The sequence below is a fragment of the Electrona antarctica genome (assembly GCF_951216825.1).
Source record: "Electrona antarctica genome assembly, chromosome: 20".
NCBI classification, from domain to species: Eukaryota; Metazoa; Chordata; class Actinopteri; order Myctophiformes; family Myctophidae; genus Electrona; species Electrona antarctica.
The window spans coordinates 10944513-10972100 of record NC_136801.1 but is presented as its reverse complement, the minus strand read 5'-3'; the positions used below and the strand labels follow the sequence as shown (position 1 = coordinate 10972100).

Genomic DNA, 27588 nt, shown 5'->3' with positions numbered 1-27588 from the left:
TATACGTTGTACTACCATTGATGCCTGGTGCAACCTATACGTTGTACTACCATCGATGCCTGGTGCAACCTATACGTTGTACTACCATTGATGCCTGGTGCAACCTATACGTTGTTACTACCATTGATGCCTGGTGCAACCTATACGTTGTACTACCATTGATGCCTGGTGCAACCTATACGTTGTACTACCATCGATGCCTGGTGCAACCTATACGTTGTACTACCATCGATGCCTGGTGCAACCTATACGTTGTACTACCATTGATGCCTGGTGCAACCTATACGTTGTTACTACCATTGATGCCTGGTGCAACCTATACGTTGTACTACCATTGATGCCTGGTGCAACCTATACGTTGTACTACCATTGATGCCTGGTGCAACCTATACGTTGTACTACCATTGATGCCTGGTGCAACCTATACGTTGTACTACCATTGATGCCTGGTGCAACCTATACGTTGTACTACCATTGATACCTGGTGCAACCTATACGTTGTACTACCATTGATGCCTGGTGCAACCTATACGTTGTACTACAGTACCATTGATGCCTGGTGCAACCTATACGTTGTACTACCATTGATGCCTGGTGCAACCTATACGTTGTACTACCATTGATGCCTGGTGCAACCTATACGTTGCACTACCATTGATGCCTGGTGCAACCTATACGTTGTACTACCATTGATGCCTGGTGCAACCTATATGTTGTACTACCATTGATGCCTGGTGCAACCTATACATTGTACTACCATTGATGCCTGCATGGTGCAACCTATACGTTGTACTACCATCGATGCCTGGTGCAACCTATACGTTGTACTACCATCGATGCCTGGTGCAACCTATACGTTGTACTACCATTGATGCCTGGTGCAACCTATACGTTGTACTACCATCGATGCCTGGTGCAACCTATACGTTGTACTACCATTGATGCCTGGTGCAACCTATACGTTGTACTACCATTGATGCCTGGTGCAACCTATACGTTGTACTACCATTGATGCCTGGTGCAACCTATACGTTGTACTACCATTGATGCCTGGTGCAACCTATACGTTGTACTACCATTGATGCCTGGTGCAACCTATACGTTGTACTACCATTGATGCCTGGTGCAACCTATACGTTGTACTACCATTGATGCCTGGTGCAACCTATACGTTGTACTACCATTGATGCCTGGTGCAACCTATACGTTGTACTACAGTACCATTGATGCCTGGTGCAACCTATATGTTGTACTACCATTGATGCCTGGTGCAACCTATACGTTGTACTACCATTGATGCCTGGTGCAACCTATATGTTGTACTACCATTGATGCCTGGTGCAACCTATACGTTGTACTACCATTGATGCCTGGTGCAACCTATACGTTGTACTACCATTGATGCCTGGTGCAACCTATACGTTGCACTACCATTGATGCCTGGTGCAACCTATACGTTGTACTACCATTGATGCCTGGTGCAACCTATATGTTGTACTACCATTGATGCCTGGTGCAACCTATACATTGTACTACCATTGATGCCTGCATGGTGCAACCTATACGTTGTACTACCATCGATGCCTGGTGCAACCTATACGTTGTACTACCATCGATGCCTGGTGCAACCTATACGTTGTACTACCATTGATGCCTGGTGCAACCTATACGTTGTACTACCATCGATGCCTGGTACAACCTATACGTTGTACTACCATTGATGCCTGGTGCAACCTATACGTTGTACTACCATCGATGCCTGGTGCAACCTATACGTTGTACTACCATCGATGCCTGGTGCAACCTATACGTTGTACTACCATTGATGCCTGGTGCAACCTATACGTTGTTACTACCATTGATGCCTGGTGCAACCTATACGTTGTACTACCATTGATGCCTGGTGCAACCTATACGTTGTACTACCATTGATGCCTGGTGCAACCTATACGTTGTACTACCATTGATGCCTGGTGCAACCTATATGTTGTACTACCATTGATGCCTGGTGCAACCTATTCGTTGTACTACCATTGATGCCTGGTGCAACCTATACGTTGTACTACCATCGATGCCTGGTGCAACCTATACGTTGTACTACCATTGATGCCTGGTGCAACCTATACGTTGTACTACCATTGATGCCGGCGCGCTCTCTGTGTCTCATCAGCTATTGCTATACATGTAGCAACATAAGTATTTAAAAAAAAGAATGAATCGGAATTTGAAAGTTTTCAGAAACCTTAGGTCAGGCCCTAGAAGGCGTTCCCAGATTCGGCCTCAGGCATCAATGGGTAGTCAAGTACTACAGGCAGGGACTTTCACAACCAGAAAATCATTACTTTCGAATGAACCGTAATCCTCCTCATCCGCTGGGTGCGTGTGATGTGTGTGTGATGCTCCATCCATCTCTCCCTGTCGTTCCTCCCAGACTTACTGTACTTCCAGAGAAGGTGCAATCCAGAGAGACAAATTAAAGAGAAACGTTCCCAGACCATAAGCGGTGTGCGCGGCGGCACACTTCTGATCACGTGACCTGACACCGCGGCTGATGCAATGCGGTGCAGCAGTGTAAATAATAATCACTTTAGCAGCAGGACTTTTATTAGAAATCCACCGGCAGGACCTGTATGTGTACTTTCCGTACGGAGTAACTGATGATTTGATTTTGACTGATATCAAGCAGATCGTAGTGATACCGCTCAGTAACATCAATCTCCTTTGGTTTTATTTGGTATTTGGTTTTGTACTGCAGGAATACAAAAGTTAAAATGTGGCGATTGAACAGCACCAGTATCAGCAGATTGGATGGCACACGTGCAGCATCCATGGTCAAGTCAATTAACACCACCATGGGACACATTCAAGTTGCTAGAGCTCTTGATTCTCTATAGCAGTAGTATACGCACACGTGTAGATGTGCACACACACACACACACACACACACACACACACACACACACACACACGTGCACGTCTTTACTAGCTGCATGTGCGCTGCTGCACTCTCTCCTGCAGCACCAGACACATCTGCTGCAGTGCAAGTTGCTAAGGGTGAGAAAGAGAAGGGGAAAAAAAGGTGCGATGGCTCATTAGCTGAAGATAATTCCCTCTGCGGAGTAGTAGGACACTCACTGAGAGGCTGATCTGTCAGCAACGGCAGAGCTATGAGCTCATAGCTCTGCCGTTTTCTTCTCACGTCTCTCTCGTCTTTGATGCATTCTTCTTGCTCCCTGCACCCACATCTTTGGCCCAATTAATTTAACTCTGAGTGGAGTTCTACACTCTCTCTCGTAGCCAAATGATCCCTCGGGCGTATGCAGTATTACTCATTACTGAATTCATTGGCCGGACACAGAGCGTGTTTTAGCCCGTTAAAACCCGTAAAGCATTTGTGTCGTTTTAAACTTCTTTGGCTGTTCAAAAGTAGCAGATCTAAAAAGCTTCGCACCACAATGGCAAAATTTGCGCAAACCTTTGAATATATGCGGCACTTTTATTTTTAAAGCGAACATTTTTAACTTACATCTTTTCCTTTGTGGGGGTCCTTGGAGCCAAGCATTTTGAGATGGGGGGGGGGGGGGGGGGGGGGTCCATGGCTAAGTGCAAATAATAATGGACATGATAAAGGTTGAGAACCACTGATATACAGTAGCAACACTAGTTTTTCAGAACTGTTTAGGTTTAGGACACATTTGTAGAATCGGCCTCAGGTCTTAATGGGATAACGACTGGGCCTTGATTGGAATAATCTGGATGAGTTTTATTAACCTTAACTCAATGAAAGAATTATGTCTTCACTGAGTAATGTGGGTATTTGGCTGCTTTCCATGAGCAGCACGCAAATAGACCAGGAGTGTATTTTTAGCGGAGCACGTGTGCTTCTCACTTTTGGGATAGCCTACATGCTGTGAAACATGTCAGATGGAATGTGAATGCCTAGAGAGCATGGGTCTTCAACAGGGGGTCCAGGACCCCTAGGGGGGCCTCAGAGTTACTACTGGGCGGTCACCAAAGCATGTGATAGGATTTTTATGTTTATATATCAGATCTAAAGTACAGACTAGAGCCAAAGGTCCAAGTTTACTAAGTATTGAGGGTTAAGTGCTTAAATGTGCTTACAAACTAAATGTGTGTGCATGTATGCAGTGACGTAGACTCCGTGGGGGCTGCGGGGCTCGAGCCTCCATGAGGAATTAGACCTGAATAGTATATTCGCCTAGTCGGTTCGTCCCGTTTGTACCGTGCCAGGTCGCGCCGCGGGTCGTGGGCGGGCCCCCATGACGATTATAAAAAACATTTTGTCTCTGCATGTATGCATGCATGTACAGTATGTGCCCACAGTGCACACATGCACAATAAAGCAAGTAAAATTGAACATAAGAATTAATTTGATCTAAACTTAAAATAAAATAAAATAAACCTAGTAACAAATCATCTCAATGTTTATGCTTTTGAAGTTTAAGATTTTACATTTATTAAATTAAATAAAGGTAATTTGGGATAAAGTTCTCCATTTGTTGCTGTTTGCATCACCCACCTTTTTATTAGAGTTCCTTTGTTTTGCTGTGCTTTATCAAGGCATGTGTTGCCTGGATACCATATTGACTGGAAGATGTAGCACATGGGCCACATACACATACATCACGTACATCTACATGTACTCTTGGAATCAATTATAAGTAATTTGGTCTTCCACTTTAGCAGACTGTGTTCATTAAGGTGATGAAAAGACTGCAGAGACAACGTATTAATTATCCAGTGTAGCATTTCTCACAGGTGTGTCTTGCTTGTCCTCCCTTTTACTGTAGCTTCTGGACATCAGCTGGACTGGCCTCACCAATATACTAGACATTCCTGGGCTCAAGTAAGTTCTGACGCAAATGTGTGTGTGTGTGTGTGTGTGTGTGTGTGTGTGTGTGTGTGTGTGTGTGTGTGTGTGTGTGTGTGTGTGTGTGTGTGTGTGTGTGTGTGTGTGTGTGTGTGTGTGTGTGTGTGTGTGTGTGTGTGTGTGTGTGTGTGTGTGTGTGTGTGTGTTCTAACTACAGTACCAGTGTTTATGCATATTTGAGATGCATCTACCGTACGACCACACCACAGAACATGTACAGTAATTGAAACACAGTCACACATCTTGAGATGAGATGAGACATATTTTATTATCCCCGAAAGGGAAATTGACGCAAGCGCTGAAGCAGCATAATGTAAATGTGATGAATGAATGGCTGTTATGCATACAAAGGGATGCACATGCATCCTCAGTGAGAATGTCCAAACATTCCAGTGATATTCCATCCATGTTTCATCTCTGCGATAACCCAGACATTTTTACATCTTTGACATGCAGCGAATACACTAGATGTTGTTGTGGTTGATGAAGAGGTCCCCAGAGGTCTATGTATTAGAGATAGCCTGCACCTTTGACCCTAGCCTAGAGGAAGCCATTATGACCAAAGCCATTAACCAACACTGCAACCACTCATACATAATACATACCATTTCAGAGCTATAGGCTATACAGTAGATGCAGACAATGTTTTTATGTTTGGTAGCCTAGGAGGACAGACTGGTTGTCGGAGGGTTTGAACAACTTGGGATGCCCAAAAAGGCACACAAAGTACAGCCCTGTCTCTGCTGTAATTGGTTGCCATTACATATGGCGGAGACTACTGACTGAGTGATATGCTTCTTGTATCATGAAGACATACAGTACCATGATTTTGTGAATGTAGTCCACTCCTAACTGTACCTTTTAATATTTGTGTCCTTGTATCAATCCTTTATTTTATGTGGAAACGTGCGTGCGTGTGTGTGCGTGCGTGTGCGTGAGAGACAAAAGGTTACAGGGATCAGGGATGCAAATAATTACAGCACCTGATAACAAATAAGACGAAACGGCTGCCAGGCTTTCCGGGCACCGATTCAGCATCTAATTTTACGTGGACAGCAGTAACATAAACAAAACGAAGGGCAGCAGGCAGAGCCCTGCCAGGCATAAACCGTATATGTATACTATCAATAAGCTGTGCATTTTTAAAAACCCTGCTTAGCCTTCCAGCATCTTAGGTCTTTGTGAGCCCCTAACCTCGGGGGACATGCAAGACTCCACGATGGCAAAAGCTTTTAGAGCTGGTCGAACGATAGAACACGGTGAAGAGACATCGGGGGGCCTAGCAAAGGTCCATTTAATTAGAAAGCACAATGGATAGCTCAGCCTGCGAGCCTGCCCTTGCTGCACATGGCATATCGGAACTACTGATTGTAATTCATGGCAGAAGAATGGGGAGAAGGAGGAGTGCGGGTTGGCGTGGGTGGTGGGATGCGGTAGCATGTTATCGTTTACAATTTACAATTTAGGCATTTAGCAGACGCTCTTAACCTATTTTGACCTGAGATCAGATTCTAAAAATGTCTTCTACATCCTGACAGTTTTAAAAAATAGCAGACCTACAAGCTCGTAGCACGCCACTCGGTGGCGCGCTATGAGCTTGTAGGTCTGCTATTTTTCAATAGCTAAAGCATAACATAATGCTAACACCAAAAGGGGTTCCCGCCCAAAATGGGTTAATCCAGAGCGATGTTGCTGCTGGGCAGAAGCCTTGTGTCTCAGTCCGTACAGTATGTAATTTGTTTATGGTTTTCAGAACTCAGCAGTGGTGGAAGAAATATATACGCTATTCACATTTGTTACTTAAAGTCGGGTGCAATGGCTTTTGTTGGTCATTTTATTTGGAAGTTTCAGTCTGAAACGGAAGCCTGTCAGTGTGTTTCTGAACCAATCAGAGCGGGTGTACAGGCTTTAGTTCCGACATACTATTGGTCCGACTGTCATTAGACCGACAACCTAGCCCAAACCCCTAACCTAGCCCTAACCGCAAGCACGGCGCAACGCGTGTCGGACCAATGCATGTCGGTATAGCGACAGGTGATTTTCTTATGTCGGACCTTTGGTGGGGCCGGATCTGCGTGCGCACCCCATCAGAGCGTTGCATCCCTTCAGGCTATGGGATGTAGTTACATCCGCGACGCGTGGAGTCTGTTTGTTTACAACAGACAGACGGCAGCTCAGCATGTGTGCTACTACGTCACGTGGCTTATTTCTAACCTAAAAAGTTTTCAGATACATATTTTATCATGCTGATTAAGTTTAAAATGAGTAATACATTGTCCCAAAGGGGCTTCTGTAACAAGGCGAACAAGCCTAAGATCCATGCAGCATGCACACTCTGATCCACCCAGTTGTTGTTTTTCCGCCTCTACCACTGGTTGTTGTTGATATAATAAGATTGCGGTAAGAAAAGCGCTGGTCCAGTATTCTCCTTTAACCGATTTAGACCTGAGGGTCTGGGACCCGATTCTAAAAAAAATTGCTTCTAAATCCTAACAGTTTTCTGAAAAACCTATGTTTCTATGTCAGTGGTGCTCAACTTTTTTCATGTCAAGGACCCCCAGAATGATCTGTATTTGGCCATGGAACCCAATCTGAAAATATGTTGTTCCAGGGACCCCTCACGATTTTTAGTAGATCTGCTATTTTTCAATAGCTAAAGTATAACATAATGCTTAAAACACCAAAAGGGGTTCCCGTCCTGAGTGTGTTAAATAAGAGTATCAATACTGCAACATACTCTGTTACAACCAGAAGTCTGGTCATCACAATTTACTTTGGTAAAACTATAAAAGTATTGGCATCAAAATGAGAAAGATAGATCAACCAGGTGGCAGGTGCTCGATGGAGATGAACGTTGAGTTAAAAATGTAGGTTGGTGCTTTAGTTTATAGGATCAACGGGAACTACAACTTGAAAAAAGAGGAGCGTTCCGAGCACTCGAAAAATAAGAGAGGACAGGGTGTAAAACCAAGGTACTTTATTATTCATTACAAAAACGTTTTGTAATGAATAATAAAGTACCTTGATATTTTTATATAAAAAATAACTAGACTGGTGCCCCGCTGTAGAGCACCGAGTCCGTAACAATGGAAGTTGGAGACCCATGCCCCACACCTGTTGTACCCGTGTCAGAGTACCCGTTCCATCCATGCGCATATATGGAGTTTTCTGTATCTGTCTCTCTGTGCCCTTTATTCCTATATATGGAGTTCTGTGTCAGGCATGCCCAAATATGGAGTGTTGTGATGTCAGAAGAGGAAGGCTCCATATGGAGCATGGGCAGGGGCCATGTCCAGACACCGGGCACTGCACTCCCTGTGTGGGTGTGGAACGCGTGTGTCGAATTTTAAGTTGGTTGGGCTAATGGTTCTCGAGTTACGTGCATTATAGCTGTACACACACGTACAGACATACAGTACGTACAGACAGACGTACAGAGACATATGGTGCATTTATAGATAGATTACGATTACGGTATCTGAAAACATGTAGATTGTAGATAGAGCATCGCTAATAGCACAGCGCTGCTGCATGTGCTTTCGTCACACACACACACACACACACACACACACACACACACACACACACACACACACACACACACACACACACACACACAGTCACACACAGCTATCATTAGACCTGCATCATGTGTTACCACCACATGTTGCGCTCGGCGTGCAAACCGTCCCTTTCTCCCCACAGAGGACACACAGATAATGGGGTCCCCCCTGTCGCTATTTATCTCTAGGGGAAAATTGATCTGTGTGTGCGTGTGCGTGTGCGTGTGCGCGTGCGCGCAAGCTCCAAATGTTCCCACAAGTAGGCTATAGTCGAATTTGAGAAATAGAAGTGAGGACTATTTGTCCTGGTTCTTCTCACAAGATAAATGGTTGCTTGGGGTTCTGTATTCGAGGTTAGGTTTAGGGTTGGTTGGTTGGTTGGCTGATTTAATACTGGGCTGTTGGTGTCACCGACATGAGCAGATCTTGCTAAAAAATGAATGAGCTTGTAGAGTGGCCGTTTTTAGCTTTAGGGTTTACACACACACACACACACACGCACGCACACGCACACAATGGCAAAATAGTTGGCTAAAGAATTGTGTGTGGTGTGTGTGTGTGTGTGTGTGTGTTTGTGTGTATAAACCCTAAAGCTGAAAACGGCCACTCTACAAGCTCATTAATTTGTGTGTGCGTGTGCGTGTGCGCGTGCGTGCAGGAATGAGGGGGGTTTAATGTTCTGGGGAGGAGAAGACAGTAAATAAATAGTATCTGTTGCACACACAGCAGCAGATGGACGGCATCAGCTGCATACTGTTCAACACCTCCTCCCCACTTAACCCATTAAGACCAGCTGAGGCCCGTTCTACAAGGATGTCTTCTAAATCCCAAACTGTTTTCTGAAAAACCTATGTCGCTATATCGGTGGTTCTCAAACCTTTTCATGTCAAGGACCCCCAACATTATATGCATTTGGCCGCGGACCCCCAGCTCAGACATATTTTGTGCCAGGAACCCCCCCCCCCCCCAGAAGCAAAGATCTGAGTTAAAAATGTTCACTTCAAAAAATATATACATACAGTATTCACATTTTCACGATTTTGCAAAAATAGCAGATCTACAAGCTCGCAGTGCGGTACAGTGATTGAAATAATCAATAACTATTAACTATATTAATAATAATACGTTGTTAAAATGTAAAATGACAGATGTTTTCCCAGTCTATCTATATAAATGCACCATTTAATGGGTTAAAAAAGCCTAGGAAATAAGTTCTTGCATATTGCATGACGGTGGTGCATGAATTAACCTTCACGTATTTGTCAAATATTTGTCGAATCTGTCTCATTGTTATGCTGCAATCATCTCACCTGTCCTGTATATCATGTTATTATTCCCATCTCTATACCGCTGCAAGGTGTGTGTGTGTGTGTGTGTGTGTGTGTGTGTGTGTGTGTGTGTGTGTGTGTGTGTGTGTGTGTGTGTGTGTGTGTGTGTGTGTGTGTGTGTGTGTGTGTGTGTGTGTGTGTGTGTGTGTGTGTGTGTGTGTGTGTGTGTGTGTGTGCGCGCGCGTGCGTGCGTGCGTGCGTGCGTGCGTGCGTGCGTGCGTGCGTGCGTGCGTGCGTGCGTGCGTGCGTGCGCAAATGCAGGGGAATTGTTTGAGAAAATGTCATTATCTAAGGTGACATCTCACTCTAGCAGCTTATGAAGAACAGCTCGTATGAGGCAGACAATCTCAGGCGTGTGTGAGTTTACTAAATCGGCGTGCGTGCGTGCATTTGTGTGCGTGATGCACATACTGTATACTAGGGGTGCCCAGAAGGTAGATTGTGATCTACCAGTAGATCACAAAGGCTGTGCAGGTAGATCACATGGCATGCCCTAAAAAAATATGCCACTTGAATTAAGGTGACTTGATTGATTGACATCAGCTCGAACCCACAATGCAATACTTTGTTTTCAAGAGTGTTGCACACAAACATCATTAGCAAGTTATAGTTTATCTGAAAATACTATACCAATTCAATTTACCCCCTCTAATTCCTATTCCAAGTGTGTTTGTCTTATATGTAACGACAGTGTAACTAACGGCAGCTCAGCAGTTGGATAATATTTATTTGGGTGGGTAGATTGTTTAGTTGGTCATTTTAAAAGTAGATCTCAAGTCAAAAATGTGTGGGCACCCCTGCTGTATACAGTACGTGTGCTGGTGTTTTATTGGCGTGCGAGCCGGCGGGAGCAACTCCAGCAATAAAAGTTGTGCTGCAGGAATATATCCGGCCTCAGCGGTTGGCTTTCTTTCAAGATCGTGTACAGCTTCCCGGAGAGGAAATGAAGCCTGCCGTCTCTCTGGAAGCTGAGCTGCATCATGGGCATTGACAAAATAAATTGAGCCTGGAGAAATGATTGATTGAGTCATTGAAATGATTGGGTTTTCTGGAAACGGATACCTTTGATGATGTTGACAAGATTAGATTTTATGATGTTAGATTGTTGCCAGAGGTTTGTCTTATTGAAGACTCACCCCTTCAGACTCCACCTTAATCCGTAGCCCTTTTATTCTTGTTTTCTTCTTGTTTTTTCTTCCTTATCCAGACATAAGTCATGTAAAAACTTGACTATTGTAACTCCCCTTACTGTCCTACCGGCACGCACACTTAGGCCTGACTCACACGTGCACAACAGATTGATGTATAGCTGATGCATGATACTTGTTTACTGATGCAAGCTCGCAGTCGCAATGCATTTACAATGGGAGTAACATGGTTTGACAAAACATTTTTGTTGTATGAGGGGGAGGGGGGCAGTCGAAACACAGCCGAAAGCCGTACAACAAAAATGTTGTGTCAAACCATGTGACTTCCATTGGAAATGCATTGGGGCAAGATGTAAACAAAACAAACCCTTTGTTTACATCTAGCATGACTCCCATTGGAAATGAATTGCGAGCTTGCATCAGTAAATAAGTCTCATGCATCAGCTATACATCAATCTGTTGTTACATGTTGTTACATCAAAAGGTGTGAGTCAGGCCTTAAGCCTCTCCAATAGATCCAAAATGCCTCACATGTGTACAGTCTCCCCCTTCTCCGCTCCCTGCATTATTGGCTCCCGGTCTCTGCCCGCACAGAATACAAAACGCTGATGCTGTCATTCAAAGCAACCAAAGGTATGGCTCCCCCATATCTTGCAAGTCTGATTGAACCCTACAAACCCTCCCGCCCACTCGGATCAGCCAACGCAGGGAAGCTGGAATTACCTTCACTAAGATCGCCGGGACAACGCTCCACACGTCCCAAAATCTTCTCCCTTCTGGCTCCAAAACTATTCCCAATACAATCAGAACTGTAGACTCACTCCCAATCTTCCGCCGTAGTCTGAAAACCCACCTATTTAGACTCCATCTTGGCCCGTAGCACTTGCCGTAGCACTTGCCCTAGCCCCGACGACCATACAGGCTCAACTTATATAACTTAGATAGCATTTTATGTAGACATAGCACTATATATAGTATACATATGTATAGTTTCATTATATAGATATTTCACTGTTACATTCTTAGCTTATGTACTGTATGATTCATGATAACTATTTTGTATGTATATGATGCAATTGCCATGCTTTTGTTCTTGCTTAATGTAAATTTGTCTGCTGAATGCCTAAATTGTAATTTGTAAGCTAAATCAGGTAAGGCGATGAAGAAAGCAAATACATCGAATTTTAGTGCATTTTTGAGCCAGCCACTGCTCTGAACTAGAAAGATGGAGTGGTGGAGGCAAGCTTTGTCAGCAGCTGTGTGTGTGTGTGTGTGTGTGTGTGTGTGTGTGTGTGTGTGTGTGTGTGTGTGTGTGTGTGTGTGTGTGTCTGTGTCTGTGTGTGTGTGTGTGTGTGTGTGTGTGTGTGTGTGTGTGTGTGTGTCAGCAATGGAGTAGCAGTAGGGTTAAGATCCTTTAGGATTTTAATGATTCCCTCTTAATGGTCCGATTCCTTTAACGAGGGCTTCCAAGTGGACCCTTACAGGTCTGTAACTCTTGAGAGTGCACAGATGGAACCAAATGGACCTGTGGACCTTGCAATGATTATGTAAATTGTTAAAGTTTCAGAACCACTGGTTTGGAATTGTATATCAGACATGAAGTCCACATAACCAGCTCTGACGGGTGTAATAAAACCGGTTCCAGGAACGGTTCCAAATGTGATGGAACTGTATTCCGGTTCCTCAATGTTTGATCCTAAGTAGCAGTGATCAAGTGAAGGAGGGAGACATATTTAAATCGACCACTTTGTTGTGAGAATGGCTGTAATTGGTGCATATAGAAATGTGTGATTCTGGTTGGTTAGAAACACTTGCGCTTGTGCCCATACCCGAGGCGGGGTTGGCAAAAGGGCCTTTCTGTGTGGAGTTTGCATGTTCTCCCCGTGTCCCCTAGGGTAGGTACCCTCACAAAAACATGCCGTAATCCTGGTCTCTAAACTACCTTCCCCTGGCCAGCCGGGGCGCCTGATGGAGGGGAAAGGAACTGGTCGGAATAGCGTGTTCCTTCCACGCGCTACGTCCGGCCGGGGAAACTCCCCTGTCAGGTGAAAAGAAGAAGCTTGGACTCCTCATGCATAGAAGGAAGCATGATTTCAGTCCGCTGCCCCCCCAGGTTGGCAGAGGAAGTGTAGCACCCAGGATTACATTAGATAATTGACACTGGGTGAAAAAATGGGTTAAAAAATTGTGGGATAAAACATTTAAAGTTAAAAAAGTTGGTTGGTGCAGGGGTACAGTGTATATCCACCACTGGAGTCTTGGTTGGTGCAGGGGTACAGTGTATATCCACCACTGGAGTCTTGGTTGGTGCAGGGGTACAGTGTATATCCACCACCGTGGAGTCTTGGTTGGTGCAGGGGTACAGTGTATATCCACCACCGTGGAGTCTTGGTTGGTGCAGGGGTACAGTGTATATCCACCACCGTGGAGTCTAGTGGTTGGTGCAGGGGTACAGTGTATATCCACCACCGTGGAGTCTTGGTTGGTGCAGGGGTACAGTGTATATCCACCACCATGGAGTCTTGGTTGGTGCAGGGGTACAGTGTATATCCACCACCGTGGAGTCTTGGTTGGTTCAGGGGTACAGTGTATATCCACCACCGTGGAGTCTTGGTTGGTGCAGGGGTACAGTGTATATCCTTGGTTGGTGCAGGGGTACGGTGTATATCCACCACCATGGAGTCTTGGTTGGTGCAGGGGTACAGTGTATATCCACCACCGTGGAGTCTAGTGGTTGGTGCAGGGGTACAGTGTATGTCCACCACTGTGGAGTCTTGGTTGGTGCAGGGGTACAGTGTATGTCCACCACTGTGGAGTCTTGGTTGGTGCAGGGGTACAGTGTATATCCACTGTACTTGGTTGGTGCAGGGGTACAGTGTATATCCACCACCGTGGAGTCTTGGTTGGTGCAGGGGTACAGTGTATATCCACCACCGTGGAGTCTAGTGGTTGGTGCAGGGGTACAGTGTATATCCACCACCGTGGAGTCTTGGTTGGTGCAGGGGTACAGTGTATATCCACCACCGTGGAGTCTTGGTTGGTGCAGGGGTACAGTGTATATCCACCACCGTGGAGTCTTGGTTGGTGCAGGGGTACAGTGTATATCCACCACCCCAGTCTTGGTTGGTGCAGGGGTACAGTGTATATCCACCACCGTGGAGTCTTGGTTGGTGCAGGGGTACAGTGTATATCCACCACCCCAGTCTTGGTTGGTGCAGGGGTACAGTGTATATCCACCACTGGCTTGGACGAGCGTCTATGCGAATACGATTGGCAGTGTTCGGGTGGAAGGAAGCCGAGGGGAGTGCAAGAATGGTCGATGCAGTAACTCCTAGATGCTGGGGCCGGTGCCTGTCAGTAGCGGGGGGGTGTTGAATGGGAATAAAAAGGGGGGCAGGTGAGGCTAGCCAGTGGGTTACAATAGCTGTGGCAACACAGAAGTGTGCGGCTGCTGCGGCACAGGTTAATTGGCAACCAAAAGGGGGTAAAATTAATTGACTAGTCTAAATAAGAGAGAAGGAAACACTTTAATCGATCAGCAGGCTGACAGCCTCCCATGTCCTGTCTGAACTAATACAAGGCTTCATAAAGCAGGGGATGTTGTACATTATACCTGCAGGCACTCACTCAGATTAAAGTGATTTTCAAGCGTAAGGCCCCTTTCCTACAATCATTCTTGAGTATGCTTAACAAAAAGCAGGCACAGCAAAATATCGATCATACCTGAATGTCAAGCACCCTCTGGCCCAAGAAAGAATCAATATTTGACATTTACTGTCTTTCCTTTAGCCCATTCAAACCGGGAAAGCATCTTATTCTTGTGTCATTTTAGATTTTAGCGTTGGCAATTCAAAAACAGCAGATCTACAAGCTTGTACAGATGCTATTTTTGAACATTTTTTAAAAATCTTGGAAGTGTGAGAACAACTGATTTAGAAGGCATTCATAGAATCGGCCCCAGGTCTTAATGGGTTAGATTTAGACCACATGGTATGATTACAGTATACAGTATGCGTATGGTCATTTAACTGGTCTCAAGCCCTTACTACGTTCAACAACAGTATTTATTATTAATAGACTTTTCCTTGCTAGCCTAACCCCCTCAACACCAATTTTATGACAGTAGTGATGAAGGACCGCACTAAAAATTGCCCATGAATTTAAGACTTTAAGACTTTGGTCGTCATCAAGTATATGGAAGGTGTTGGCTAGCCACTCGTTGAGTGATTATGTTGTAGCTTTAGCTTGTCACGTGTGGAACACCACTGACTCTTTGTCCCAAGTGTCATTGGCGTTGTCATTGAGTGGTGCTACAATGGATCAGGGGCTGGATATTTCGAGGTCTGCTGGATTGCACCAACAACATGCTTGAATGCAGTGGACTCCAATGTCATTCATAAAAAACATAAATATTCATATAATCATATATTCATATAAGCGCACCCTTTCTGTCTTTTAAATAAGTAAGTGGTTCATTCTCTATTCCCTTTCTTCTCCAATCTTTCCCCCAATCCCCTCTCATCTTTTTTACTCCCCTTCCAGTGGCTTCTCTGACAGTCTGATCCAGGACATCATCTACAGTTACCTGGTGTTGCCGAACCGGATCACCATCCCCCTGGTGGGAGATGTGGAGCTCGCCAAGCTGCGCTTCCCCATGCCAAAGGTGCTTCTGACGTCTCCTAATTTGGGCTGTGCACGATTATGAATGTTGCATGACAATGATTATCACACAGATGATTGTGTTTAATGATTTAATCGTGTTTTCAACGTTGAACTCTGGAACGTATGAATACAAAATGTAATTAAATTTCTGTTTGGCTTTTAGGCTTTGAATTTGCATAGGGCAGATATGACAAATAACCTAATAATTGACTGATATATTTAATAACTTTATAGTATAGTAAACATTCATAGTGGAAATAGCCGAACTACAAGCTCACAATGTGTCGCTTTTTCTTTTCTTTATGATGATTATGCAAAATAGTTGTGATTATCTCAAATAATCGCGATTACGTAATAATTGTGACAGGTCTACTCACATGCTGTTCAATTTTAGCCTTGCACGCGTTGCGATACTAATATACCACTGCGCTGGCAATATGCATTGCAACGGCAGATGAAGGCAGGCTGCGACAGGCTAATTGAATTGAGTCCCTTTTGCTTTTTGAAACAAAGAGCTTTACAGAGGCAATATAAAATGCAGTACACCATGAACGATTCATTTGTTTGTCGCTCTGGATTAAGAGCGTCTGCTAAATGCCTAAATTGTAAATTGTAATTGTAATTGATGTTTACACTGAAACAATTCAGAACAATATACAAAACAATATAAAACGTGACCTAAGAGAAGGACTTGGTATAAAAGTAGCTTTTCAGAAGTGATTTAAAAGTTTGCAAGTTTAAGTATTAGAGTTGGCAACATAACATTGAACCCTTCAAGTTAAGATGCCACAGCAAGGAGGCCGGGGAGGGGAGGAGTTTGATCACTGACAAGCTACAGTGCTGTGACCTATATGCTGACTCAGCGTGTAGTTAGTATAAAGGAGTGAATGTGAATCTGCTGAAAAACCACACCTAAAATCAATCATTAGGATTCAGGGCATATGCGCGTTTAGCTTGTTAGCGAATGATATTGAGGGGAGATTGAGTGTTGCCTAGCGCGGGGGCTGCGGCTGGCAGCCACCGCGGCTGGCAGCCACCGCGACTGCCGCGATGGCCTGATGATTGATCCTGTTCACATGGTCGCCATGGTGGCCGAGGCAAAATAGCCGCCATGTGAATTATGGTCTGTAACAGTAACCCAGTGTTTTGTGTGTTGCAAACACTCATAATACCCTGCGGCCTGTGTCACATGTTTCGTCTCACCGTTGTTCATTTTGTCGAATAAAACTATGACGTAAAATGTTGGTCAACTACCTTTTTTCACTGATGAAAGAAACCTAAATAAAAACTAAGCTATGATGACTAAAACTATGACAAAATATATTGACAATTGTGTCAAATAAAAACTAGACTATGATGTTAGGTAGGGACTAATTGAGAAGAGATCCGGTATAACGAAGACGAGTAATTTTATGAGTTGTGGGTGTCGCGCTCAAAAAATAGCAGATCTACAAGCTCACAACTTGTGGCACACAGCTAGTATGTAGTATGAATCAGTTATTATGACGCCATCAAGTTTGGTCGACTAATAAACCAACCAACAATCGATTTTGTCAACTAAAACTAAAACTGAATCGAAATGTCCTGTAAAAATGTACTCTTCGTCTCACCCAAGTTGCGGCCTCAAAGGTCAAAATGTCAGCGTCCGCCCGCCCGGCTGCTATTTCAGAACTATTGCCCTGAGCGCCGCTCTCTGTGTTCTCCCCTATAGGGCGTGCTTAGGATCCACTTCCTGGAGGCCCAGGACCTGGAAGGGAAGGATAAGTTTCTGGGAGGGCTGATCAAGGGCAAGTCCGACCCTTACGGAGTCCTTCAGATCGGCAGCCAGCTCTTCCAGAGCAAGACCATCAAGGAGTGTCTCCATCCCAAGTGGAACGAAGTTTACGAGGTGATAGAATCCTGGATGCACTCGTTATGTCTCGAAGTAGCACTTCTAACTTGTGTTGGTTTGATCCAGTCTAAAGCATTCGCTTAAGTTTAATTTATCATGTCATAATTGACAAAATACACAAAATCCCTCAATATTATTTGATGATAGTTGCTCACTTGCAATTGACAGGGCAACTACCACACAGGAAAATTCACATTTGACCCTAGGGTAGCCGATGTACAAGCTCACAACTTGCAATGCGTTGTGAGCTTGTAGAACTTGTAGATCGGTTTTATACATTTTGAACACTTGTGAAATGGGACATTCTGTATTATGAGTACTTTTTACTTTTGGTACTTTAGGTACATTTTGATACCAACATTACATTTTGAATTCAATACTTTTACTTACTTGTAACATTGCAGTATTGATACTTTAGTAAAACATTGTAGTACTTTTTTCCACCTGAGCGTACCTGTCACTGTTCGAACAGTCAGCAATATGTCCTCATGTCTTATTGAAGGCCTTGGTATACGAGGACACGGGGCAGCACTTGGAGATTGAACTGTTTGACGAGGATCCGGACAAGGATGACTTCCTGGGGAGGTGAGCTGTCCTCATAATCCTTTTATCTCATCGTCGACATACTTCTGGGAACAAGACATATTCCTTCATCCTTATATATCCTCAGTAGTTTGACTTTACTCAGTCAAAATATATATATACTAAAAAAACAACAACTCTGAAATTACATTTGACTAGTGTACGATCATACTTCATAGTTGTACAGTATCACATCTTTGGGAACCTTGAGGTTAAAGGACTTCGTATGGCCTGTAGGCCTTGGTTAGTGGAGCTTACCTCTTTTATTGGAGTCAAAGATCCAAAGGAAAAGCTGATTTTTTTTTCTCCCAGGCTGTAACAATGCACCAATGCATCTGCACATTTTATTCTGACTGCCTTGGCCCGCGGCCGGTCAGCGATCCATATCGGCAGCTAAATCAATATAGTGGACTTCAACATGGAGATAAATTGGGGTGATTCTCTCCTTGCCGATTTCCATCTAACGTGTGTGATTATCTGTCTGTATTTATAGCTTGATGATCGATATGACGGAGCTTCACAGAGAGCAGAAGGTCGACGAGGTAAATTTCCGCAGTCAGAGACCGATACTGATACTGATAGTATCTGACTGATCTCTTTGTCTTACGATTAAGTCAGTTGGAATAATAACGACAAATGAACTTTCACTAATCCAATTTAGTTTAAAAAAAGGATTGCAGCTCTAAAGGGATACTTTAGCAAACCAATTAAATATGTACTTTGACATTTGACTTTGACCACTTCACCACTTTTCAACTTCTCTTCCTATAATTGGTCCTAACTAATGTTCATGATAAAATACCACCATTTTTTCCTACTCAGTCTGTGTCTCATAGGAGGGCTGTGGGCAGTTCAGAAACCCGTCCACCAGTGACATCATCGATGGTGAATCCAAGCTAATAGAAACGGCAGGCTTTCTTTTCCTGAAAAGTTGCAATGCAAAAGTTGAAGCCATCGTTCTCACGATAATAAAAATCTAAATATATCTTAAAACAAATCTGCCTAATGATGATGTCACTGGTGGACGGGTGTCCGAACTGCCCAAAGCCCTCCTATGAGACACAGACTGAGTAGGAAAAAATGGTGGTGTGTTATGAACATTAGTGAGGACCAATTATATGAAGAGATGTTGAAAAGTGGTGAAGTGGTCCTTTAACAACAATGTGTTATGAAACTGCTTAGCTGACAAGAAGCTTAATAAGGTTCTGTCATGACAGCATTGAAAATAATTGGTCAAGATTTGCCAACCAGTAACTCATAGCACTGTGTATGTAACACCTGAGGGGTCTGAAAATACTCACTCATATCATAATCATAATAATTTCATCCAGCCAATGCATTTTTTTGTGCCACTTCCTTCAGGAAGACTTTTGCAAAGTATTAAGACCAGAATTCTCAGTCATTTCCTTATCTGCATTCTGCACCTACAGTATCTGGTTGTATCTGGAATTCTGGATCAACCGGTAATGAATTAGACAAGAGGAGTAAGAGACAATATTCAAGGTGGCGTTGCTTTAATGTAGTGGTTCCTTAGCGTTTTAGCCCGTGACCCAAAGGAGAGATTTGATGTCTCTCTGAGACCCAAACTAGTGAAAATAGCAGATCTAAAAGCTCACAACACGTCGCTTTGCGCCACGTTATGAGCTTGTAGATCTTATACATTTGTTTTATAATTTATTGAATTTCTTCGATTTTTATTTTTATTTCCTTATGAGATTACTGAAAAAAGGTCATTGAATTTAGTTTTTTGCTTTGTTTTGTTTTTTTGGGAATGTTTTTTTTTTAACGTTTTGAATTAATAATTAAAGACAAAATGTAGGAAACAAATATAAAGGAAACCCACAAATGGGTCTCGACCAAGTGTTTGGGAACCAGTGCTTTAATGTGCATGTACGTGTACGTGTACAAAAACACTCACCAGGTCGGTGGTACAGGTAGTTCTTCTGCCAACGAACTCAGGGATCAGACCAGAGTTTTACTATAGTTGCTACAAGGAGAAGGTGCACCATAACAAAGATAGGCTGTACCCAAACAATAGCTGTCAGGCCTAAATTCTTCCTCATATCCTAAAGTCCCTTAACACCTTATCTGTTCAGGCCTTGAACTAACTGTGTGTGTGTGTGTGTGTGTGTGTGTGTGTGTGTGTGTGTGTGTGTGTGTGTGTGTGTGTGTGTGTGTGTGTGTGTGTGTGTGTGTGTGTGTGTGTGTGTGTGTGTGTGTGTGTGTGTGTGTGTGTGTGTGTGTGTGTGTGTGTGTGTGTGTGTGTGTGTGTGTGTGTGTGTGTGCGTGCATGTGTTTTAATAATAATAAGAATATTTATAATGCTACAGGGTTTTGAAAACAAATGACATAAAGATAACAAAGGCAAAAACAAATTATTCTGTTTGAGTATCTTTATTGCTGTTGTTTATTTGTTTTGTATTGTTATGTCTGCCCCGAGCACACACGCCAATCAATGTTTCATTTAAATGCTAATAAATGAAAACTTGAATTGTCGCAGTGGTTCGACCTGGAAGAGGTGTCCACGGGGAAACTACACTTGAAGCTTGAGTGGCTGTCTCTGCTCTCCATTCCTGATAAGTTGGACCAGGTAGAGAGACTCCCATAATGTGTGATTATACTCACTCTAAGAAATCTGCTGTCGGGCAGAAACCAGCTACGTCCAAAATATTAACTTTTCAGGAAATTAAAAATGTTTTTAGAACAACGCAATACTGCCTCATATCAAAGTTGGTATGGTGACTTCATACAGTACATTGCCATATACTTGAATGTGTCCTTATATTGTCATCACTTTACTCAAATACAGCTCAAGTGGAGTTAGGATTTTTTGTTTGTTTTTTTTCCCTGTCTGACTTTGTCGTCATTCTAATCGATGATGGACACAATGACTAGACACAAGTTGGAGTTGGGTGGTTTGCCTGACAGTTTGAGGATCCAATTGAGTCGGGACGTCGATTAGTCAGAAGCGCTTTTTAATACCTTTCATTGGTTCATGTAAAAACCCACGCACGGACATAAAGGGTGTTCAATAGGACAGAATTGATACGGCTGGTTTCTGCCCGACAGCAACAAGATATTAGAACCATTCAGGTGTTATTGTTCACATGCTTTTTTTTATCATCTCATAATATCTTTCTCCTCGGGGTAACTGTCAACCAGGTGCTGAGAAGTGTACGTGCAGACAGGAGTCTGGCCAACGATGGGCTGTCCTCGGCTCTGCTGGTGGTCCATCTGGATTCAGCAAAGAACCTGCCGGTAAGTTGTAGCATCCCTCACTTTACATGGTATTTGTAGTAGTCAGTAAGCTGTAGCATCCCTCACTTTACATGGCACTTGTAGTAGTCAGTCAGTGATTTACCAAGTACTCAAATTTGTTACTTGAGTAAAAGCATCAATACAGCAATACTCTGTTACAAGTAAAAGTCTGGTATTCAAAATGTACTGTACTTGAGTAAAGGTACAAAAGTTTCAGCATCAAAATATACTTAAAGTACCGGTACTCATTGAAGTTTTCAGATGTATTAAAAAGTATTTTGAAAATAGCCAAAGTATATAGGGCTGAAGTGGTTTCTGAAGTGGTTTCTGTAGATTAATTGTAGTGGAGAAAAGGTTTGTTTATTTCCCTCTGAGATTTAGTGGAGTAGTGGAAAATTGGACAGGTGTTTGCCATTGCGTTGCCTTTCCTTTGTTAAATGTGAGTCTTTAAAGCCTTTTGAAACTTGTAACAGAGGCTACTCTAATAAATGACTTTACTTACTTAGCCAGTTTAGTGAGGCATGCCAGTGTAAAACCCTGTCAAAACATTTGAACTGTTGGCAAACAGAGGCAACACTGTGCTATTATTTCCACGTGCTCTTCCTTGTATTATACTGTATAATGTAGTGGTTCTCTTAACAGCGTGCCATGAGTCAGGTCCAGGCGTGTTTTATGACAATTACACATTGCAACATATACAACTTCACAAAACGTTACATTATTTAATTTATCATATGAGCCTGGTGTCCTTATTTTGCCCATGTCATACGCGAGAACTTTGACTTTTTTCTTTTATTGTAATTTTTTGTAGATTTTTTTTAAACATTTGTGGAAAACTTTTACTGTCATAAGATGTGTTATAGAGGCAATATTGCACGGATACTGCAAACTGTTTGGCAAAATGTTTTAATAATAATAATAATAAAAGGTATAATGAATATTGACATTTCAGAAGCAAAATGTGTTTCTACTTTGTATGACATTTGTACTAATCTACATTCTGAATTCCAGCTGAACTGGACATAGGCTGAGATTTATCCTCAACTTAACTATGTCAAACTTGGCCCGGAAAAAGAAAACAGGACGTTGTAGATCTTTCTGTTGCAAAAAGTGCAGTGCTGTCAAGAGTGAGTCAGGAGAAAAGAACCCAGTGTGAGGGGTTTTATGGCATACCACACATATGAATATTCACAAGGAGATTTATACAAGAGAACAAAGAGCCAGGAACCAACAAACTGACAAAGAACAGGAAACACAGGGGAGTGTATAAATAGACAGTATTGACAGTACACAGGTGAACAGATGGACAATTTACTCATGATTGGTTTAGAGTCTCTAGACTAAATACAACACAGGACCCAGGACTGGAAAGACAAGACATGTACTGTACAACAAAGGAAGACAGAAAACGCTCTAGAACATTAATTTGAAATGAAACAAAACTGTATAGTAAAGGCTCACTAACTACAATACAGAAATCAGGAAGCTCAATAAAAATGTCACTAATACAAAACAAGGGAGACAGATCATTTCTGGTTTGGTCAGGAAACCAATAACGACTCAACATCCTTGCTACAAAGTCCTAATTTTGGCCCTTAGTTGAGCTAGCCCATGTACAGTACAGTCAGTAGGCTATGTTGTACAGTAGCCGCATCACAACTCTTCCCCTAACCTTATTCCTCTATTCATCTTTCATCCAAGAGCGTCTTCACTGGGAGCTTGGGCTGTGGAAACTTAAGAGAGAGAAGAGCATCTGGCCTAGTTTTTTGCGAGAACAACAATACCTCAGAGTATAGAACATTATTTGTGAGTCCCTCCGGAGCGTTGCATCCTGATAGCATTAGCAGTGTGTCTTGCATTAGAAGTGTGCATTGGCATGGGTTGAACAACAGTAACAAAATGACTTGTTCCGTAAAAAGCATGCCCTACATGACTACACAAATGTTTTCTGTATGTCTATTAACAGCTAGCTCAAAAGCCTAGTAAGACTACATTAAATTACACAGGGTACAATGTGCAGTAGGCAACCATGCGACATATTCTGGCTGAATATAGCCGACTCATGGCCTGGGCCGTGGCTCAGCGGTCCAGGCACCTTGGCTGGTAGCCCAAGCCTGGCAGTGTGCCGCAGGTTCGACTCCCGATCCCGACGGCCCTTACTGCATGTCTCTTCCCCATTTCCTGTCAGCCTACTGTCTGTCCCTCTATAAAAAAATAAAATAAAAAATATATATATATATATATATAGCCGACTCATTAGTAAGACTAGGAAAAAAAATATTGTCTATTTATGCAAAGTGAACTAATTGTATGCAAATTGAAAGGGGTAAAACAATGTACAATTTAGGCATTTAGCAGACGCTCTTAATCCAGAGCGATTTACATTAAGCTAAAGCAAGGAAAACGAGGTAATATATGCATAGAAATTGTAATCAAACCAAGAACCTATCATCAGTCTAAACAGTATAATATCAAAAGATCTATAATATGTACATACATACAAACTAACTATAGGAGATATTAGGATGCCAGGTCTATATTAATGACCTCGTATCTGTCTACATAACATGCCATCTACTGTAAATAAACAGTTAGCCTTTGAGTAGCCACTTCACTGGCCCTTGACCGATATTCATGCCAAGTTTAGGGGCAAATGTGCGACTGGTCTGCCGTGGGAACGCCATTGCAACAAACAACGGGGTCTGCCACTATTGTACTATTATCGATGGATCCTGTGAATTCTGTTTCAAGTGAAGCACTGAATTTGTTGCCAAAAGTGCCTAAATGATCAGTCTTTCATCTCAGGTTGCAGTGAGCCAATTAGTGTGAAATCCTACTGAAATAGAAGGGCTTGTTAAAAGTCACACAATGTCTCGTGTCAAGAGCTCATTCTTGCCTTTTCCAAAAAGAAAGGATGAATATGCACTTTGCAGACCTTGTCAGTCAGTCAGTCCCCGCCATCCCCCCATTGAAATCGATGTTGCCACACAGCAATATCCCCAGTGTTAATTTAACTCGGGCTGAAAGTGGACCCAAATTGGTCAACTTTTGCGCTCTTGTACTTAAATTAACAGACGCTTTTTACCGTGCAAAATCTCCCTGCAAAGTCACCACCAGTGATCTAATGATTTGAATCATTCCTCCTCCTCACGCCATGCGTCATTTCAGTGCCCTCGCCATAACGTTTCTCAAGCCTAATTTGGTTGTTGTCGTGCCTCCTCATACTAACCGTGGGCGTGATTTTCTCCTCATCTCTCTGTGGTTTAAAGAGCAACCTGTCAGATTTCAACTATGATGGTTTGAAGCTGCAAGCCTCTGTCTTTAAGGCCCTGAAGGTAATGTGGGAAAAGCTTCACTGCATGTGCAGATCACACCCCCGGGGGTGTCTTTTCTCTATTCACCGTCAAGTGCGCCATCAAGTCATTGTGATGATTGTTCTTCAACAAACTTTGCAACTATTATTTGTTTTTGTTTTTGTAATGCATGAAATTTGGACGCTCACGTCTTGAATGCTTATGGTACGTTATGTACAGTTGGGTGCCACCGATATTGTCCCTTATCATTTGACCCATTTAGGCCTGACCTCAAAATTTTAAAAAAAATCTTCTAAATCCTCCAGTTTTCTGAAATAAATATTTTCACGATTTTTCAAAAATAGCAGACCTACAAGCTCGTAGCACGCCACTCGGTGGCGCGCTATGAGCTTGTAGATCTGCTATTTTTCAATAGCTAAATTATAACAATGTTTAAAACACCAAAAGGGGTTCCCGCCCAAAATGGGTTAACTGTCCTTTTGCGCAGATCACGCAAAACTCAGCAAAAAGAAAAGGACAATATCGATGGCCTCCAACTGTAATGTTATGCTTCACAAGTATGTATTGTGTGACTTTATACCTTCTCACGAAGAATTCTCTAAGATTTCTCATCTGGTCTTGCACGGGGAATGTCTATTAAATTTGTTATTCTAAAAATATGTGAATGTGAGCGTGGGTTAGGTAGAGATTTAGAGACAATAAGAAATCAAAACCCTCTTGTAATTGTTCAATCAAAATGCACTGGAAAGGTGTACTGATGTCTTTTAGAACCTTCATGTACTATAAATTAGGGTTTGTCAAAGTGCGTGTTGTAAGTCATGACGCAAGTCCAGGGGTGCCACAGAATACTCTGATAATATTTTAAATCTATCAATATAACTTCAGTTTAACCCCTTAGACCCTCTATACTGTACTTACTAAAACAGAATAAGGATGCTGGTGTTCAAGTGGTTAAATGTCAAGTATAAAGTTATTTTCAACTTGTCCTAATAATGGAAACTGGTGTTCTCTCGGGTCGGGTTCTCCTCGTGACATTCTGTATCTTAGGAGAAAATATCTACATATTTAGATTATTTACGTAGCGTAATATGACATGAATGAAACGTTCTTAAAAAATGTGTGTCATGTCATTCATCCTTCATCCATCCACGGGTGAAGACATTATTTCCAGCGGTGCCCTGAGTATAAATGAAGAAAGAAAAAAGATTGAGAACTCCCACCTCAAGACATGCAAGAGATCATACAGTCCATGTTGTACCTCTTCTTAAAACTTTAACTAGCTGTGATGAAAGGCAGTATGTGGTTTGCCCAGATTCTTGTTTCTTAAGCTGATTTATAACATTCACATTCTGCCAGAAGGGACGAGATCTCAATGTGGTAACTTAAAACTCCATTGTCATCATCAGTCAGGCAGGTATTGCTGTAGGTGTATAGGCTATTATTAATCTGTAACGTTCACCGAATAATACTTTAATCTTTTAGTTGTCAACGTTCAGAACACGGTGCTAAGATTAGAATGCGGAGGGAGACTATTAGTTGCTTGGCAGTTTCCTTGGTAGCCTCTCTGCTTGCTGCCCTGCTTGTTAAAACCTATGGTTGTATTCTTTCCTGACAAACTGGAGGCGTTTTTTGAATCTATTGCTTTTGTGTTTGGATGTACATACTGTAAGTAAGTGAATGGGGATCTCAATGTTCCCCGAATGTGTTTGTTCGCTCTCGATGGGCTTCCCTGAATAAATAAAGGGAAGAAAGTAACGCGGAGTGAATGAGGATCTGACCTGTCCCCCGTGGCAATGTCCTAGCAGGAACACTGAGTGCCATTTCTGTTTGATTTCAACACAGTGTGGAAAGAAAAGCAGCAGTGAGCCCAGCCCTCATGTCCAGTTTACTGTGGGACACAAAACTTTTGACAGTAAGGTGAGGAAAACATGCATATTTGTCGTTGATGTTTTGACTAATGGAACACCTATTAACACCTATTAACACCATTCTACTTAATGGTCTAAATTAGTGGTTCTCAAACCTTTTTGCGATTCAAAATTATTCAACATTCTCAAGATTCAACACTTTCAAGATTTTTCAAAAACGAAAAGAAATATATAGATACGAGCTTAACTATTTTTTAACGCTAAAAATCTAAAATGATTGAATGGGTTAAAGTTGGTGGCCCCAAGTGGCAACGACAATTTTGATACTCGTCACTGAAGCTCATCTTAGGAACTTTTACAGCATTTTAATCAATGGATTGAAATAAGCATTAACATTAAGGAGAAACCAGATGAATTCAGGAGTATATAACATAATAATACACATTTCCAATACTGGGATACAAAAACATATGCACATGCCATAATATTACTAATAATGAGAGAAGGAAAAAAGAGTGACAAATAAATTACACAAGATGATAGAAAGAAAGAAGAAGTACAAAGAAGATATTGCTTAATTTAATGACATTTCTTTTAAACCATTTCAGATGAACAATTCTTTACAGGATGTGACCTTTGTGGTTCTTGATTATCTCTTACATGTAGCGTATTTCTGTAGTTCTTAGTTGCTGTTAATAACATTGTTTCGAATTACTCCAGTCAGAATGAATGCTTTCCATGCAAAATGGAATGAACTTGTCCCCATATATGACCTGTAGACGCGGTATAAGACCATTGAACCGCTGTGGGGTAATGAACTTGTCCCCATATGACCTGTAGACGCGGTATAAGACCATTGAACCGCTGTGGGAGGAGGCCTTCTCGTTTCTTGTTCACAACCCCAGAAGACAAGAGCTGGAGTTGGAGGTAATATACAACACTGACTGCATATAAGAGCAGTTTTATCCACAGCATGTGCTTTTTTTCCTTCTATTCTTCTGAATTCTGTTATGCCTGAGGAAGGTCCCTAGTGACCGAAGTTGCTTCATTAAATAAGACAATACTCTTGTGCCGAGCAGATAC

General features: G+C 42.5%; 1 protein-coding gene across 2 annotated transcripts in view; it reads left to right on the top strand.

Annotated features, from left to right (window-relative positions):
- Window positions 1-27588, top strand: part of esyt2b (extended synaptotagmin-like protein 2b) — a 57185-nt gene that overhangs the window by 17994 nt on the left and 11603 nt on the right. The window contains exons 7-16 of one of the 2 annotated variants that reach the window (XM_079489658.1): window positions 4812-4867; window positions 15473-15593; window positions 17304-17480; window positions 17986-18068; window positions 18559-18607; window positions 20566-20655; window positions 21228-21323; window positions 24593-24658; window positions 26480-26554; window positions 27346-27432. In XM_079489658.1, the coding sequence (XP_079345784.1) occupies window positions 4812-4867; window positions 15473-15593; window positions 17304-17480; window positions 17986-18068; window positions 18559-18607; window positions 20566-20655; window positions 21228-21323; window positions 24593-24658; window positions 26480-26554; window positions 27346-27432 (900 nt within the window). The remainder of the gene's footprint in view (window positions 1-4811; window positions 4868-15472; window positions 15594-17303; window positions 17481-17985; window positions 18069-18558; window positions 18608-20565; window positions 20656-21227; window positions 21324-24592; window positions 24659-26479; window positions 26555-27345; window positions 27433-27588) is intronic. The other variant, XM_079489659.1, reaches the window with a different exon arrangement.